At 40.8% G+C, this 19,019-nt stretch overlaps 1 protein-coding gene across 1 annotated transcript; it reads right to left on the reverse strand.

Annotated features, from left to right (window-relative positions):
* Nucleotides 1–1,629: 1,629 nt before the first annotated feature.
* FGF20 (fibroblast growth factor 20) lies at nt 1,630–8,482 on the reverse strand. The gene is made up of 3 exons (XM_056558789.1): nt 8,033–8,482; nt 4,104–4,207; nt 1,630–2,578 (listed from the first exon to the last, which is right to left on the reverse strand). The coding sequence occupies exons 1-3, from the start codon at nt 8,310–8,312 to the stop codon at nt 2,333–2,335; spliced, it is 630 nt and encodes a 209-aa protein (XP_056414764.1). The 5' UTR covers nt 8,313–8,482; the 3' UTR covers nt 1,630–2,332.
* Between the last annotated feature and the right edge of the window lie 10,537 nt (nt 8,483–19,019).

Below are 19,019 nucleotides of genomic sequence, written 5' to 3' on the forward strand. Positions count from 1 at the left end.
TGGCCACTAGGCCTAAAACTATGCTGAGGACTAGTGTTGAGCGGCATAGGCCATATTCGAATTCGCGAATATATGGACGAATATTCGCATATTCCAAACATTCGTTTTATTTTCGCATATGCGAAAATTCGCGTATGCGAAAATTCGCATATACAAAATTAGCATAACCCAAAATTTGCATATGCGAACATTAGCATATGCGAAAATTCGCACACCAGTCTCACACAGTAGTATTAGAGCCTTCTTTACACCACACAAGCTGGAAGCAGGGAGGGGTGATCACTGTGATGTGTACTGTGGAAAAAAAAAAAACAATATTCGTAATTACGAATATATAGCACTATATTCGCGAATATTCGCGAATTCGCGAATATGCGATATTCGTGAATAAAATTCGTATTGCGAATATTCGCGAGCAACACTACTGAGGAGACTGTTGGAGAAGGATCTGTACAGTATGACAGTGAAAGGTGACACCAGTATATAGATCATACATGCCCAGGAACATTTCCCATTTATGTTATTTAGACAGCTCCTGTCTATAGTTTCCTATTTCCTACCCAGTTACCAAACATATAAAATCACCTTTTAATTTTGCAGCTAAGTACCAAGGAGGCAGCGCAAAGCTGCTGAAGTGCCACAGCCTGGCATGTCTCCTCATTTGACTTCACCTCCCAGACCCTCCTAATTGATGTACATTGCCCTTCATATCAGTCAAGAAGAGGCTGGGATTTTTTAAATCAACTGGTTCCAGAAAGTTAAACAGATTTGTAAATTACTTCTATTTAAAAAATCTTAATCCTTCCAGTATTTATCAGCTGCTGTATGTTACAGAGGAAGTTAAGTTGTTCTTCAGTCTGACCACAGCGCTCTCTGCTGACATCTCTATCCATGTCATAGCAAGTCTCTCCTGCTCTGGACAGTTCCTGACCTGGACAGAGGTGTCAGCAGAGAGCACTGTGGTCAGACTGGAAAGAACTATGCAACTTCCTCTGGAACATACAGCAGCTGATAAGTACTGGAAGGAGTAAGATTTTAAAATAGAAGTAATTCACAAATCTGTTTAACTTTCTGGCACCAGTTGATTTCGAAAAAAAAAAAAATTGTTTTCCACCGGAGTACCCCTTTAACTACACAAGGATCAAGTGACATAAGTATATATTCAGTTTACATGAACATTTGTGTGGCACTGGTATTTTTCTCATGGACATCCTTTCTCATGTCTGGAATAGGAATTGGCATTACCCTGGCCTGTATGGGCCCATTTTGGCAGCTTTGATATCACTGTGCATTACTTAAAAGGAAACTTGTTGCGTTCCTTTCACTTGATACAGTTGCCAAAACAAATTACATGACAATCTAGCGAATGTGCTGCCAAGTCACAGCCTTATCTTCCGAAAGATATTAAAAAATAATGTTCTTTAACATTAGCCGGAATGACAAACTACAATGAATGGAAGCAGGTAGCAAGCTCTCCAGCTGCATTAAAAGTCATTTAGGATATGTTTAATGTCAACAGGTGTAGATACCGAGGCTAAAATAAATGCCAAAAAACAAAACAATACCAACTCTTTCATCTCACTGTGTGTTTAATACCTTTGAAAATGGACATTTAGTTTGTAACAATTTTAAGGCATTCATATACATTGCAGGATTCCAATACCTCCCTTTGTTGTCAATACACAAGGTATTTTGATGACAGAAACTATAGTTCTAATTGTTATGGAAAATCAAAGTTTCCCAAAAAAAAAAAAGTCACAAATTTGGAATGTCTTAGAAGCTGATAAAAAATATAAGACTGTAACCCATGGTCAAAAATCTATAGGACCGGTCTATAAAACACATTGGTAAAAAATAGAATTTCTAAATAAATAAGTATAAAAAATAAATATATATTTTAGATATATGTATATTAAGTCCACAGGTTGAAAATTGTCTCTGTCAAGATAGAGATGTCTGTAGGGAAGTAATGAATTACAGTTCCATCCTAGTTGACATTTACAATCTGACGTGACTTTGCACACTGGCACATCCTATACTCATAAAAGTTCTTAGGAGGTGTCATCGTACCACACAGATGGTCCAATTCTCTTTCTACATAGCCATGTAATTCCATAGGTAAGCAGCATCTGAATTTTGGCTCTCTGCTTCACCCACCAGTTGCGTTAACCTCTTCCACAGTGAGGATGGTCCTTGCTATGATCATCAGCATTCTTTGGTCATGGTCACCTATGGCATGAGAGACTGTAGTCCTTTCACAGAACTTTGTCTTCACTTTTCCTCAAGAAAAAGCTGTTTTGGTATAGCGAGCGGGCAGGCTTTGTCTATGTCCTCAACTATAGCCCATTACTTCCTTATATAGTTCAGGCACTTTTTCTGGATCCACTGGTCTGGGCAGAAAATGTGTAAATTTTTGATGCCTCTTAGCCCTGGCTCCATCTCTTGGCGTACCATCTTTATTAAGTGCTACAAAGTACCGCCTCCCAGAGTCCCCATGTTTGTATAGGTTTGATGAGTAAGTGTTATACCAGTTTTCCTCAAACTGCTCTCTGAAGATGCACTCGGAAGTCAATTTTTCCTGGAAATAGGAGGGGAAAAAAAGTATATTATAGTAGTCATTCAGTACATTAGTTTCTTTATTGTTAAAGGGGTACTCTGCCCCTAAACATATTATCCCTTATCTAAAGGAAAGGGGATAAGATGTCAGATCGCCAGGGTCCCACTGCTGGAACCCCCAGGATCTACCATGCAGCACCCACCTTTAGCGGCTTCCGGAACCGCTGGAGGTCCTCAGGCTGAGTCCATCTCGGCCACGGGTACGGATGATCGTGATGTCACAACTCCGCCCCAGTGTGACGTCACACTCTGCCCCTCAATAGACTTGCATTGAGGGGCGGAGTGTGACATCACACGGGGACGGAGTGGTGACATCACGATCTTCCATACCCGTGGTCGAGATGGACTTAGCCTGAGGACCTCCAGCGGTTCTGGAAGCCACTAAAGGTGGGTGCCGCATGGTAGATCCCGGGGGTCCCCAGCAGTGGGACCCCGGCAATCTGACATCTTATCCCCTATCCTTTGGATAGGGGATAAGATGTCTAGGGGCTGAGTACCCCTTTAAGCCTCCAGTCAATAAGATTGACATATGTTGTACAATTCAAAGTGCTTTTAATCTTGCAAATGTCACTATAATAGTTTTTGGATTAAAGAACACAATTAATCAATAAAACTATAGAAACAGTGACCTATGCCATACTAGAATAAACATTTTACTACTTTATTAGTACCAATAAAATAACACATCACATTGTGACAATACTGATGCTACACTCCGATAAAAATAATAGCGTCAAAACAATATCCAAAACTTTTAAATTGTGCATGTGAATAGGAGGTGATGGGAACGGAATTAATAAAGTGTACATATTCCTTAGTGGATTTACTCATTGATGTTCAAAGTCAACATAATATGAACAGCATATAGTGGGAAGATAAACAAGAGAGTGGACAGCAGTATTTGGTGCAGTTTTGTCAAAAACTGCTGCATGTATTATGAGACTGATTCTTAAAACAAATTGGACAAATAAAATTAAAGGGGTATTCTGGGCAAAAACAATTTTGGGTAGGGGATAAGATGTCTGATTGCGATGGGCCTGCCGCTGGGACCCCCCGCGATCTCCCTGTAGCACCCGCATTCTATGCAGGGCTGCGTCTCCAGTTTCGGAAACCGGATTCCGAGACTGGAGAAGTGATGCCACGCCACACACCCTCGTTACATCACGCCACGCCCCCTCCATTCATGTCTATGAGAGGGGGCGTGACAGTCGTCACGCCCCCTCCCATAGACATGAATGGAGGGGGCGTGGTGTGACATCACTTTCCAGGGCTTAGCACATTTTTGTCTTAAAATTAAGCATTTAAAAGTGACCTAAAGTTGACAGTGTTTTATGCCCCACATTTTCAAATAGCCTGAGAGATAAATGTGGATGCCCTCCTCCCAGACTGTATAGTCTGAGCTAAAACTGCCTAAGAACTAGAGAGTTTTTGTTTATATCCTGCAGTGTGTTCCTCAAAATACCATGCCTCAAATAATTCAAGCTTACCGATCCGAAGAGTTCTCCTTTATCATTCATTCCAAGGTACAGACCACTGTCCACCCCTCTTATGCTGACAAGACCAATGGCCACACTGATGAACTCCAGAATACCTGTAAAAAAAAATTCAAAAAGTTAGTGATATAAAGGATTAAATGGGGGGTATGTACCAAAGTTGCACGTATCCTGCCATTGGGACCATCATTGGAGGTAGACTTTAAATGTGACCACACCTCTAGAGACCAGTGGTGAGTTCTCCTAGTATGATGTAATTGGTCCACAAATGTCACACACTATACAGTGATAGATATGTTATCTATGTACTAGCATATAAAATATACCCTTAAGTACATCATTGAAATGCAGGGCTTGGTCTGTTCTTACCAGATACATATACATATCATGCTTGTGGATCATCTGCGATTTTGAATTTTTTTTTTCTTCAAAAGGTCTTAGAAAATCGCCTAATTTCCAGAGAAGATTATGGGAGTATTTTGTCTTTTTTATGGCTTTTTTTTTTTTTTTTTTTCAAAGCAGGTCTTTTAAAAAAAACAATAAGCAGGTGAGTCAACCAGGCGAGAGACCACATCAGAGGAGGTTCAGACGAGAATAGGGGCTGCATAATAGAGAGCGCTATAAAAGAACAACACATGTTTGATCTCTATCTACTACTCCTGGTTATTAGCAGTAGAATATCCCTGTTCACAGACCATACAACACTTTTCTTGCATCCCCGAGCTGATCCTGCCCAAAGTGACAACCTGGCACCACCATTCATTTATAAATGAACTTCACCTTCAGGATTTATATAGGCTGAAAGATTAATTAACCCTTCAGAGGATGACGGCTTCTATTTGATGTCAGGCATCAAAAGAGTTAAGAATAATTGATATTTATTGTCTTGGCTATGGGAAAGTGACGGGAAACATTTTAATCAGCTATACAGCAGCTAAATCAATAAAAGGGGGGGAAAGTGCCTATCAACAATAGTTGGTTTGTTCAGATAAAAAGAACATTGAATAAATACCCTGATCATTATTCACTCTTCCTGTCAGATAAGCATTTACATCCTTGCCTGTCCTCTATGGGGAGACAGCGATTAAAGGGGGAGAGTAAGTTGCCAACCTATGATAAAATTGCGCATGATGGTCATATATGCAAAGATTTTCTGTATATGACATGAAAAATAATAAACCATTATGCGTCTCTCATACCATAACAATCAGTCAAAATCCTTACATTTTATGGAACTGTAGCAAGTAGATGTAAACATCTTTATTGATTGTTTATAATCCAGACTTGTATTTGTAAATATGTAACAGCAAGAGTACTAGGTCTGCTAAATAGTATAGAGACTGTGAATAAACTTTACATCATTATTTGGTTTATATCACATTAACATGTTGCATATTTGTTACCATAACAAGCTACAATATCAGATGAACCTTGCAGAACAGTAGTCTGCACTTCATGGATGTAAACAACTGTGAAGATTATAAGGTGGCCTTTACAATAACCAGCCATTATATGAAGCAAGTACACAGAATTATACATAACTATAGGCTGTGTGTTGTGTACATACAGATTTCACAATGTAGTATAGGAGTGCAATCCAAAAGTGTAGCAGATAGGTGTGCAATCCTGAAGTGTCATATACACAGTATAGAATGTATTGTAGATGTGCATTCCTGTAGCATAAAATACACTGTATAGCGTTAGGTGTGCAATCCTGAAGTGTCATATACACAGTATAGAATGTATTGTAGATGTGCATTCCTGTAGCATAAAATACACGGTATAGCGTTAGGTGTGCAATCCTGAAGTGTCATATACACAGTATAGAATGTATTGTAGATGTGCATTCCTGTAGCATAAAATACACTGTATAGCGTTAGGTGTGCAATTCTGAAGTGTCATATACACAGTATAGAATGTATTGTAGATGTGCATTCCTGTAGCATAAAATACACGGTATAGCGTTAGGTGTGCAATCCTGAAGTGTCATATACACAGTATAGAATGTATTGTAGATGTGCATTCCTGTAGCATAAAATACACTGTATAGCGTTAGGTGTGCAATCCTGAAGTGTCATATACACAGTATAGAATGTATTGTAGATGTGCATTCCTGTAGCATAAAATACACTGTATAGCGTTAGGTGTGCAATCCTGAAGTGTCATATACACGGTATAGAATGTATTGTAGATGTGCATTCCTGTAGCATAAAATACACGGTGTAGCGTTAGGTGTGCAATCCTGAAGTGTCATATACACAGTATAGAATGTATTGTAGATGTGCATTCCTGTAGCATAAAATACACGGTATAGCGTTAGGTGTGCAATTCTGAAGAGTGAAATACATTGCACTAGGCAGGTATGTAGTAATGAAGTATAACATACAGATAGGCATGTAGGTGCGCAATTTTGTTTAAAAGGTAGTCGTGCATTTCATTAGTGTTGTATATACTAAATACAGGCAGATGTGTAGTCCTAAAGTGTAATATACAAGTAGATAAGCAATTCTAAGGATAGCACATCTGCCTAATGCAATATATATCACACTTCATAGAGGTATATGCCCAATTCATAAGCATGATATTCATTGCACTGGGCAGGTGTGCAGTCCTAAAGTGTGGTATACAGGTAGGCAAGCTATATTAAAGTGTATTGTACACTAGATACAGTATGTGTGCAATCTTGAAGAGTGGTAGTCTTGTACATACATACAGGTGTGCAATTCGGAGGCGTCTTATACATGGCATACAGATAGGTGTGCAATTCTGAAATGTGATATACATTGCATAAAGACAACAAAGGCTATACACTTCCTAAATGTACAATATGTGTGCAATTCTGAAGTGTGTTATACATTGCATGCAGGCAGGTGTGCGGTCCTGAAGCATGTTAAGCATGCTACCCTAAAGTGTATTGTACAATACATACATGTAGATGTGCAAACATGAACTGCACTTCCTTTAAGTACAATATTATGTATGCAATCCTGAAGTGTGGCATCCATGTACATTATAGGTGTGCAATCCTGAAGTGTGACATCCATGTACATTATAGGTGTGCAATCCTGAAGTGTGACATCCATGTACATTATGTACATTATAGGTGTGCAATTCTGAAGTGTGACATCCATGTACATTATGAACATTATAGGTGTGCAATTCTGAAGTGTGACATCCATGTACATTATGGACATATAGGTGTGCAATCCTGAAGTGTGACATCCATGTACATTATGGACATCATAGGTGTGCAAACCTGAAGTGTGTCATCCATGTACATTATAAACATTATAGGTGTGCAATCCTAAAGTGTGACATCCATGTACATTATAAACATTATAGGTGTGCAATCCTGAAGTGTGTCATCCATGTACATTATAGGTGTGCAAACTGAAGTGTGTCATCCATGTACATGATAAACATTATAGGTGTGCAATCCTGAAGTGTGTCATCCATGTACATTATGGACATATAGGTGTGCAATCCTGAAGTGTGACATTCATTTACATTATGAACATTATAGGTGTGCAATTCTGAAGTGTGGCATCCATGGACATATAGGTGTGCAATTTTGAAGTGTGGTACACATGGCACACAGATAAGTGTGCAACTATGAAATGTGGTATACAATGCATAAAGACATTATTGTTCAGTCCATGTGAGGTGTAATACACATTGCATGCAGGCAGGTGTGCAGTCCTGAAGTATAATATATAGGTAGACATGCAATACTGGAGTGTGGTATACATTGTGTGTGGGTAGATGAGCTATCCATAAGCCAAACATGCTATATACAAGAAAAAAAAAAAAAAAAATATATATATATATATATATATATATATCTTAACACTAGATGGAATTGGGGAGATATTTGCACCTGTGAAGCTCTCCATGTGCATTGTTGGTACATGGTGGACACCTACCGAAGCGGCTGTGGTCTTGCCTGGTGCCCTGCACGTTGCCATCTGGTAGGATCTGGAGGTGGAAGCCAGTCCTGCAGTAGAGCTGGCGGCGGCGCAGGATGCCCTGGAGATGTGCCAGGTCTGATGGAGCGCTGCGGGAGAGGCGCTCAGGTTGTCCCAGGGGGTCATTGTACATGAAGGGGTTATCTCTGGCAGGAGGAGGCAGCAAGAAGTGAGAACCAACTTGTCCCAGGGTGTCCAGGCCGGCCAGATAGTTGCCCACCTCGGGCAGTGGAGCCATGTGTGAGCAGGCTGGTGGGGCTCACTGACAGTGGGCAGGAGCTGTGCTACCACCTGGTGCTCTGGTCCGGAGATAGTGATGCCAGTCTGTGAGCCTGAGCCCCTTATGTGCAGTCACTTTGTATATTGGCCCAGGTGACATATGATAATGAAGCTGAGTCTCAAGGCTTCTTCTTCACACCACTGTTCACAACGTGCAAAGTGTCTCCTTCCCAATGCAGGCCCATTCACATGCAATGTTAATCACAGCCATGATCACCATAATCCACATCCCCCTGCAAGCTGCCCAGACTGAACCCAAGGGGCATGTTGGGGGCTTGGAAGAGGAAGGTGATGAGAAGTGGACACCTCTTGGATTGGAGTCAGTGCAGGAGAGATCAGAGGCTGAGGTCCTCAGAAGGAATCCAAGAGAGAGCAGTGATCTGGATGCAGGAGGTCCTCCTAATGCACAGCCTGGACAGGTGCAAGCAAAGGTAGAGCACAAGGCGTGGTCTACAGCTAAGACCTTCCCAGACTACACACAGATACAAAGGGAACAGCCACACATTGCACACATGCCTCCTCAATACAGCATTCATTCACCTACACCAGTGTTTCTCAACCAGGGTGCCTCCAGCTGTTGCAAAACTACAACTCCCAGCATGCCCGGACAGCCAAAGGCTGTCCGGGCATGCTGGGAGTAGTAGTTTTGCAACAGCTGGAGGCGCCCTGGTTGGGAAACACAGACCTACACACTCAGACTTCACATAATTCACAGATGACTGCAGACTTCACATATTTCTACTATGAGAGGGAAGGGTTAACTCTAATAGTGAAATAGCATAACCACCTACACTAGACTGAATTGATATCTGAATTGTGGAGGGTTGTATTTTTTTTTTTTGTTTGTATTTGTTATCATCTCATGTTTGTCAATATTATGCAGGATGATGTTGATCAAATCTTTTTTTGTCCTGCGTTTTTTTTTTTTTTTTCAAACAAAAAAAAAAAACGCAGGACAAAAAAAGATTTGATCAACATCATCAGCCTGCATAATATTGACAAACATGAGATGATAAAAAATACAAAAAAAAAAAAAAATTATTCCTGTGTGTGGTGTTTTTTTTCTGGCATTTTTTCATTTGTGTGGAAATGGCATTTTTTTGACACCGTGGCAGTTTTTTTTTCCAGCCTTTCTTGGGAACAGCCCCTTTTTATCACAGGTAAAAAAAATGGCAAAAAAACAAAAAACAACACAGTCAGATGTAAAACCTACATGGTGTTTTTAATGGTGTTTTTTCACTCCCATAGACTTCTATAGGAGAAAAACGCCAATATTTTTCCAAAAAAAAAAAATAAAGCCATAGGCTCAACAGGCTGCGATTTTGTAAAACTGCCAAGGAGCTGAAAAAAGGCAAATAAGGGTGAAAAAAATGCCAAAAGGATAAAAAAATATAAAAATAAAAAAACACCAAACGGAAAAACGACAAGGGGAGAAAGGATTTTGCGATTTTGCTTATTGATTTACAGCTAACATCTGACCACAGCATTTTTTGACCGAAAAAACGCCATGCGGCAGATTTGGCGTTTTTCTTGGAAACGTAGCCTTAGACTATACATGTTAAGATTTATTAATATGCTGGGAATACTAATCTTATCACTGTCTTTCACTCATATATGATGTTTATTGAATATAGAGTAAAATATATATATTTTAAAATGTGTATCATTATATATATTAGGCTAGGTTCAGACTACAGAATTTCTGCCTGAAATTCCGCTTTGAAATTGGAGGCAGAAATTCTGCTCAAAATGTTTTATGCTAGAATGGGTTTTCCATTCACCAGTGGACACTTTGGAATTTTTTAAGCGGATTTTGAACAGAAAATCTGCTTTTAGGGTACATTCACACAAGCGGACCCACAGCGTATTTTAGGCTGCAGATCCGCTGCTGAAGGACCGCTGCATGGTGGCTTTACATGCGCCTGCTCGGAGCAGACACACTACAGCGATGTGTGAGTCGTCGCACATGCACGGTGTACTCGCACACATAGTGGCTGCTCCCCCTGCTCCATGAGCTAGGCAGAAAGCAGCTGCGATGTGGGAGTATACTGCGCATGCGTGCTGCGACTCGCCCATCACAGTGTGTCTGCTCATAGCAGCGTATTGCCGCTCCAAGCAGGCACATGTAAAGCCACCATTCAGGGGTCCTTCAGCGGCGGATCCACAGTGTAAAATATGCTGTGGGTCCGATCCTGTGAACATACCCTAAGGGTACGTTCTCACGTGCCGTATTTTGCTGCGTATTGGCTGCTGCATATTTTCCTACCCATTGAAGTCAATGGAAAGCAAAATCAGCTGCGTCTTTTGCTACCCATTGACTTCAATGGGAAAGAGAATACACAGCAGCAATTACGCAGCAAAATAAGTCATGTGGGAACGTACCCTAAAATATCCACCTGAAGAACGGCGTTGCTCATTCTTCAGGCGGATATACTTGCAGAACACATTGCCTTCTATTAGGGACTGCAATGTCCGCACGGTCCTAGCGCCGACTGATTCAGCCTTAAACCCCCCATACACATTAGTCAAAAGTCAGCTAAAGCCTTCCAACTTTGAAGGGATCAGTTGACTTTCTAATTTGTATGGGGGTCTCCCAGCACTCCGCCAACAATAGTTTTGTACTATTGTATGTATTATTTCATGGGTTCTTTCTTTCCTATAGCGAAGTCTAAGGGAAAAATTACAGAATTTGAGCATGCTGGGGGAAATTTACCAAAACACGTGCAGAGGAAATGTGGTGCGGTTTTCCATAGCAACCAATGAAATTGGTTCTTTCATTTAAAAAAAAAAAAGGCCTGCCAAGAATGAAAGAAGGAATCTGATTGGTTGCTATGGGTAACTGCACCACTTTTCCTCTACACAGGTTTTGATAAATATCCCCCTATCTGTTTTGCACAAACAAGAAGTAACCCAAGAAACTCATCATAAGTGAAGAAATGCCACAAAAAATAGTGTGTTTGTGTTACATATTATACTTGCCTATTGAACGTCAGATAACAATTGGCAGCTGTGTTTTTTTTTTATCCATGGGAATTCCGCAGTGTGAATTTAACATTAATCTGAAGGGGTCTCCGCGAGACCTGTTCACACTGCGGAATTTAAGCGGCTGACAATTCCGCCGCTGAAACTGTTCAGCGCAAAGAAAGAACATGTTCATTCTTTGCCCAGATTCCGCGAGCACTGCATACCCGTCAATGGTGACGGCTCAGTGCCCCACTGAGTATTTTCGGCGGCGGTATTTTCGGCGGCGGTTGCCAGACAGAATCTCCGCTCGCTGAATTCAGCGATCAAAGATTCCGCAGTGTGAACACACCCTTAGGGCACGTTCACACGAGCGGATTTTTTAGCGGGTTTTCCGCTGTGTATTTGAAAGTGGGCGGGCTCTTCTCGGCTGTCCGCAGCCGATTTTCCACGGCGGAATGTACACTGCGGAAAATCCGCCGCAAGCACCGTTGAAGTCAGTAGGGACTGTGGTACGATTTTCCGCAGCTTATATTCCGCCGCGGAAAATCTGCTGCGGACAGCCGAGAAGAGCCCGCCCACTTTCAAATACGCAGCGGAAAACCCGCTAAAAAATCGACGTGTGTGAACATACCCTTAGGGTGCGTTCCCACAGGGCGTATACGCAGCGTATTTGACGCTGCACAAATACGGCAGCAGCGGGAAATACGCTATGTATTCCTTGCTCACTATACACATAGGGCTTTCTGGCGGCACCCCTATGTGTGTAGTGAGTTTTGGAGGCGGGGCCGTGTGCCAGCGTGTCTGTGACGCGCAGCTCCGCCTCCAATACTCACTTCACACATAGGGCTGCCGCCGGAAAGCCCTGTGTGTATAGTGAGCAAGGAATACGCAGCGTATTTCCCGCTGCTGCCGTAAATTTTTCGCAGCGTCAAACACGCTGCGTATACGCCCTGTGGGAACGCACCCTTAAATTGTACTAAATAGCAATCTCTTAGAATAAAACGGTGCATGTCGGTTAAAGGCAGTGTTTCCAAACCAGGGTGCCTCCAGCCAACGGCTGTCCGGGCATGCTGGGAGTTGTAGTTTTGCAACAGCTGGAGGCACTCTAGTTGGGAAACACTGCGGTAAGGTAATAAGTGCCGAACTACAAGCTCCAGCATGCCAATCTGCATTATTGCTTTCAAGCTGGCATATCTATCCACAGAGCCATCCAGAACCACTCTATGTAACGCTAGATCAGGGAGATCAAATAGACTTTCATTTCAGTGCTGTATGAAGTGTTGGGAGTAATTCATTGGCAGATGTTTAAGAGCAGGTAACGTTACACCTTCCCATCCTTTCAATGCTCTACAGTGCACCTGAACTATTAACCAGCTCCTTTAAAGCGGCAATTCCCTGTCTGGGAGACTGGGCCAGTCAGCTACGAAAAAAAAAAAAAAACACCCCTCGAAAGGGAAAAATAATGTTTTTGGGTTGTCATTGAAATAGCTATAACAGGTATATGTTACACTATTTACCTTGCAAATGACAGGATTCTGTCATGTGGAGGGATCTGCAATACAGTATAGTTGGGATTTCAAAGCACATCTGTGTAAACATTATCACATCGGTGTAAAACACCGGCCAATGAGTTTGGGCTTTGAACAGAATCTGCTTAATTGCTCTGTTAATTCAAAGACACCAGGATCAAAGTTCTTCAGGAGCTTTTGTATCCAAGTGAAAAGAAAGGGGTTAGATTGGTAGCCGTTTATAACTCACACCAGGGAATTTTTATTGATATTGCGCCAAATAAAAATAAAAAATAAGTCTTAACACCACTTCAATAAGCTACTGGATCACTTATGGCCATTGAGAGCCCCCACGCCTAAAAGGAAAGAAGGAGGGCTCCTCTGAAGCCGTATACAGTAAGACAATGAACGTTTACTGTACAGAGCGGAATTGCCTCTGAAGGTTCATCTAGGATGCAGTATTTACCAACAATATTTGTGGGATTAATTATGTAAAATAATAACCAATGTGTGATACCATTTCTGTTTAGGTTGTCTGTTTAATTGATTATTTGAAATTAAAGAAATTGGGGCTCAGAGTCTTGAATATTGGATTAAATGAAAACGTTTATTTAAATATGATATCAAATTGTACATATAGGTATAATATACTGCGGATCACAGTTTAAATTAGTAAATATTTAATCCTTGGCAATTTAATATGTAATGTTAAAATACAATAATTATAATAAACAAATAAAAATGTACAACAATAAATAAGTGTCCACGTATCTATAAGGATGATCAGAATTGGTGATTTGTGATATTGGTGATATTACCGCTATTCACAAATCACCAATTCCGATCATCCTTATAGATACGTGGACACTTATTTATTGTTGTACATTTTTATTTGTTTATTATAATTATTGTATTTTAACATTATACTGTATATTAAATTGCCAAGGAATAAATATTTACTAATTTTACTGTGGGATCACAAGGGCCCTGTGATCCGCAGTATATTATACCTATATGTACAATTTTATATCATATTTAATAAACATTTTAATTTAATCCAATATTTAAGACTCTGAGCCCCAATTTCTTTAATTTGTATCTTCCCCTTTTTCGGCACCGTGGGTATAGGTGCTATTTGGGTAGCTCGAGCCATTGGTCACTAGGTTAATACGAGTCTCTCTACCATTTTTTTCCTCCATATAATTGATTATTTGGTTTAGGAAAAAGAAAAAAAACATTTTCATACAGCCCAGTAGGGCAGAGATAATAGAGTTTCGTCCTTCATTCTGGATGTATTTAAATTGGAGTAAAAAGAAGCTAAAAAGCAATTGTTTCTCTGGAGGATTCACTCTGTCCTACATTTTACAAACTGTCCACTGATTATATTAGTCACCATGTAATACTGCAAATGACCATGTGGTGGCACTTTAGGGGACTTGAAGACTTACTGACAGATCACTGGGGGTCCCAGCATGAGGATAACGTCTGTTATCAAGATGGGGCACAACGGGCAACAATGGGTCCCCATTGATCCCATTGACTATGATGGGGTCCGTTGTTTTTTGCGGAACTAAAAGACGTTGCATACACAAATTTTTCCCTCCTTTTCCTAACATCCGCTGTCTTCCGGGTCACAACGGCAGTGTAAAAGGGGCCGAAGGCTGGGTTTACACAGGCAAAAAAGGTACGGACATTCCGTACATTTGACTAACCGGCGGACACTAGGACCGTTCTGAAATGCGTTGTCTCATGGACGGCAATACATTCTTTGCGGACTTCGCATAAAGAATAGACTTGAATACTGTCTCTGCGGACGCCGGAATCAGTGCTGAGTAAAATACATTTTCCCATCCTATTTAACTAAAATGTAAATGGTAACACAATAGTAAATAAACTCCAATTTATCAGGTTTTGCTGATGTCATCCATATCACACTATGGATATATGAAAACATTTCATTTTAGATTATTTAAGATTGACAAAATGAGACATATTGCTCAACAAATTGCCTGTGATTAAAAGCAAAAAGAAAGGCTAAAATTTTCAAACAGATTTTCAGATTTTCTTTTTTTTTTGCACTTTTGCAATTTTTGACCCTTTTTAACACGTTTTTTTTTAGATATTTTTTGGCTGTGCAAAACAAAAAGGGGGAGATTTATCAAAACCTGTCCAGAGGAAAAGTTGCCCAGTTGCCCATAGCAACCAATCAGCTCGCTTCTTTCATTTATAACAAGGCCTCTGCAAAATAAAAGAAGCAATGTGATTGGTTGCTATGGGTAACTTTTCCTTTGCACAGGTTTTGATAAATCTCCCCCAAAATGACTACTTTCAGTTGAGATATATCTTCAGACTTTAATGGGCCAAAATAAGTGCCAAATTTCATGCCGAAATGCTTTTCCACTGAAGATTTTTGAGCCTTAGAGGGGTACTCCAGTGAAAAACTTTTTTTTTTATATATCAACTGGTGCCAGAAAGTTAAACATATTTGTAAATTACTTCTATTAAAAAAATCTTAATCCTTCCTGTATTTATTAGCTGATGAATACTACAGTGGAAATTCTTTTCTGTTTGGAGAACAGAGCTCTCTGCTGACATCATGAGCACAGTGCTCTCTGCTGACATCTCTGTACATTTTTAGGAACTGTCCAGGGTAAAAGGAAATCCCCATAGCAAACATATGCTGCTCTGGACAGTTCCTAAAATGGACAGAGATGTCAGCAGAGAGCACTGTGCTCGTGATGTCAGCAGACAGTTCTGTGTTTCAAACGGAAAAGAATTTCCGCTGAAGTATTCAGCAGCTAATAAGTACAGGAAGGATTAAGATTTTTTAATAGAAGTAATTTACAAATCTGTTTAACTTTTTGGCACCAGTTGATTAAAAAAAAAAGTTTTTCACCTGAGTACCCCTTTAAACTGATGTTTTTTTGGATTTTTTTTTAGGTTCCACAGAAGACAGAGTAGCAAATTGTCCAATTCCCCTTTGTAGATATATTGTCAGGAGTCTTTTCTCGTAAGATTTTGACATGACTTTGTGCCAAATGCATAGTTATTTGCATGGACGTAATACTGTCTGCAAGTGTTATCCAACCTTTGGTGTAAATATATTGGGGGAGATTTATCAAAACCTGTCCAGAGGAAAAGTTGCCCAGTTTCCCATAGCAACCAATCAGATCGCTTCTTTCATTTTTAACAAGGCCTCTGCAAAATGAAAGAAACAATCTGATTGGTTGCTATGGGCAACTGGGCAACTTTTCCTCTGGACAGATTTTGATAAATCTCCCCCATTGAGAATAGAAGAATTAAGCCTGAGAGTTTACTGGTTCTTTTCCCACAAGTCCCTCAGAGAACCTCATACATCACAACGTGTCACCCAGGTTGTCGTCTTACATCAACATTCCTCAAGGCAATAGACTTCACGAGGAAGATGTAGATGTACTAAAGTGTTTAGAACCTTTAGTCTATACTCTGGAGATCCGCTCATTTATAAAGTCTTAGTCGGCTTTTAGTCATTGGAATTGAGGCGGCATTAGTCACTTTCTTAGTCATGTTTAACATGTGGAGTGTAGGATTCAGAAAGTCCTTTATATGAGGCTACTTCTATTCTATCACATTGACAATCTGTGTGATAGAAAGAGAACCTTTTTTCTTTATATAGCTATGGCACATTTTTTACACATTAGAATTCTATTATTTGGAATGTATGTAGAGTTACAAAATAGTTCACATTACCTAGAGTGGCCCATATCTCAAAATGTTCAAGACATAAGAAATGTCATCAGCACTGTTATGATATGAACATGAATTATATGTTTTATTGTAAATACGCAAGTGAATTGTATTTAATGAACAACTACGATCAATACGGCTTTGGTTTGTAACAGAAAGGAAAAAAGAGAGAATCATAGGGTAGGACGTTTCAACTGGTTTAACATACACACAAAGGGGGAGATTTATCAAAACCTGTGCAGAGGAAGAGTGGTGCAGTTGCCCACAGCAACCAATCAGATTGCTTCTTTCATTTTCCACAGGCCTCTTTAGAGGCCTGTGGAAAATGAAAGAAGCGATCTGATTGGTTGCTATGGGCAACTGCACCATTCTTCCTCTGAGCAGGTTTTGATAAATCTCCCCCAAAATGCTTACCTAATGGTGTTGTGACAAGGCGCAACACATGTATTTGCTTTCTGGTTCCAAAGGACCGTATACTGAGGGCCAGACTTCTTCCATCCGATCTTCAATCCCATGTCACAATGCCATATTTTAGAATGCCAGTCTTCAGAGGATAATGGATGAGTGCCTGACCATGGGGAGTCCAAACACTGGACCACCCACAAACTCCAGATACTCCCCATATCTCCCTCCACAGTATTCAGATGCCTCTGGCACTTCCGTGAACATCTTTGTTATATCCAAGTTAGCGTAGCTTTCTGTTTTAGTTCAGACCAGTTTCCACCACTTAAAGGGGTACTCCACCCCTAGACATCTTATCCCCTTATCCAATGGATAGGGGATAAGATGTCTGATCACGGGGGGCCCCGCCGCTGGGGATCCCCGCGATCTCGGCTGCGGCACCCGAGACATCCGGTGCAAGGAACGAACTTCACTCCATGCCAAATGACTAGCGACGTTGGGCAGAGGTTCATGGCATCATGGTCACGCCTCGTTCGTGACTTCACACCCCCTCAATGCAAGTCTATGGGATGGGGCGTGACTGCCGTCTCCTCTCCTGCCATAGACTTGCATTGAAGGGGCGTTACTGTGACATCACGAGCCTTCGGCGATGCACCAGACGCTCTAAACGAACGCCGGGTGCAACAGGGAGATCCCGGGGCACCCAAAGTATAGGGGATAAGATGTCTAGGGGGCGGAGTACCCCTTTAAACCATTCTCACTAAGTTGTTAGAAGGTATAGGGAGCAGTGTTTACAAGAAACCTGCACTGCTACAGACGGGAAACTTTATTGTCTTTAAAGACAGCTCAACAGAATACTAGATTCTATTGCCTCCATTCTATTGTACAGTTTCACCAACAAACGTATCTTTTCGCTGTAATATTGTAATCACTTATACAGTATACAGCATATATCATTACTTTATGAGTACCTGTTTGTATATGTCTCTAGGACATATCCATTTTTTTTTTTTTTATGACAGTGGCCATTTAAAGGCAACCATGCTAACCACCGAGTCCCCATGCTGCCCCATTTAAGTCTATCTAATTTCTTTAGCGTGATCCCACACCTCAACTCAGAGCAATTGCCACCACATCTTTTTCCCCACAAGACTTGATTCATTTATCTCTGTGTTTGGGTATAGGGAGAGATCCTACAATGGTGTGGCAGGCAGAAGGCCCCAGGGACAGCCCTGATGAATCGTGAAAGTGATGACTAAATAACCTGCAAGTAAGGAAGTATTCATGGGAGCTAAAGTACAGAGGTAGTACAAATGCAGAGTACACACTACAAGGAATATTTATCAATGTGTAATTGACCATCTCTGTCAATTTGAGTTTTAGAATGACCAGAGATATTGTTGAATTGTAATGGAATCAGTGACACTCTGCTGAAATAATCCTGACACAGTTCATAGTCTTCACCATGAATTTCTATTCTAAATGTACTACCAGTCAGACTAGCTGTAGAGCACAACACTTTGGGAATTTCTTGCAGACAGTATCATCAGTCAGCATGACAAAGCCCCAAACTCTCCCCATGACAATACAGTTCTCCCTTAAAGAGGTACTCCTCCCCTAGACATCTTTTCTCCTTTCCAAAGGATAGGGGATAAGATGTCTGATCGCTGGGGTCCCGCTGATGGGGACCCCCGCGATCTCTCCTGCAGCTTCCTCGTTTATGAGCTGCATAGAGCGATCTTTGCTCCGCGCAGCTCATAAACGGGGGTGCTGCAGGAGAGATTGCGGGGGTCCCCAGTGGCAGGACCCCCGCGATCAGACATTTTATCCCCTATCCTTTGGACAGGAGATAAGATGTCTAGGGGAGGAGTATCCCTTTAAGTTACAGAATCAGTTCACTCTGACATAACCATTGCAAATTAAAATTTGGAATCATAAGATCTATGAGATCTACATACCTCTATAAAAAACAAGCAGTTTGCTTTGTTTGAAAGCCCCCAATATGATACCCCCCACCTAAAAAAATGATGATTAAAAAATAAGAGATATCTAAAATAAATTAAGTA

The sequence above is a fragment of the Hyla sarda genome, chromosome 1 (genome assembly GCF_029499605.1).
Source record: "Hyla sarda isolate aHylSar1 chromosome 1, aHylSar1.hap1, whole genome shotgun sequence".
NCBI classification, from domain to species: domain Eukaryota; kingdom Metazoa; phylum Chordata; class Amphibia; order Anura; family Hylidae; genus Hyla; species Hyla sarda.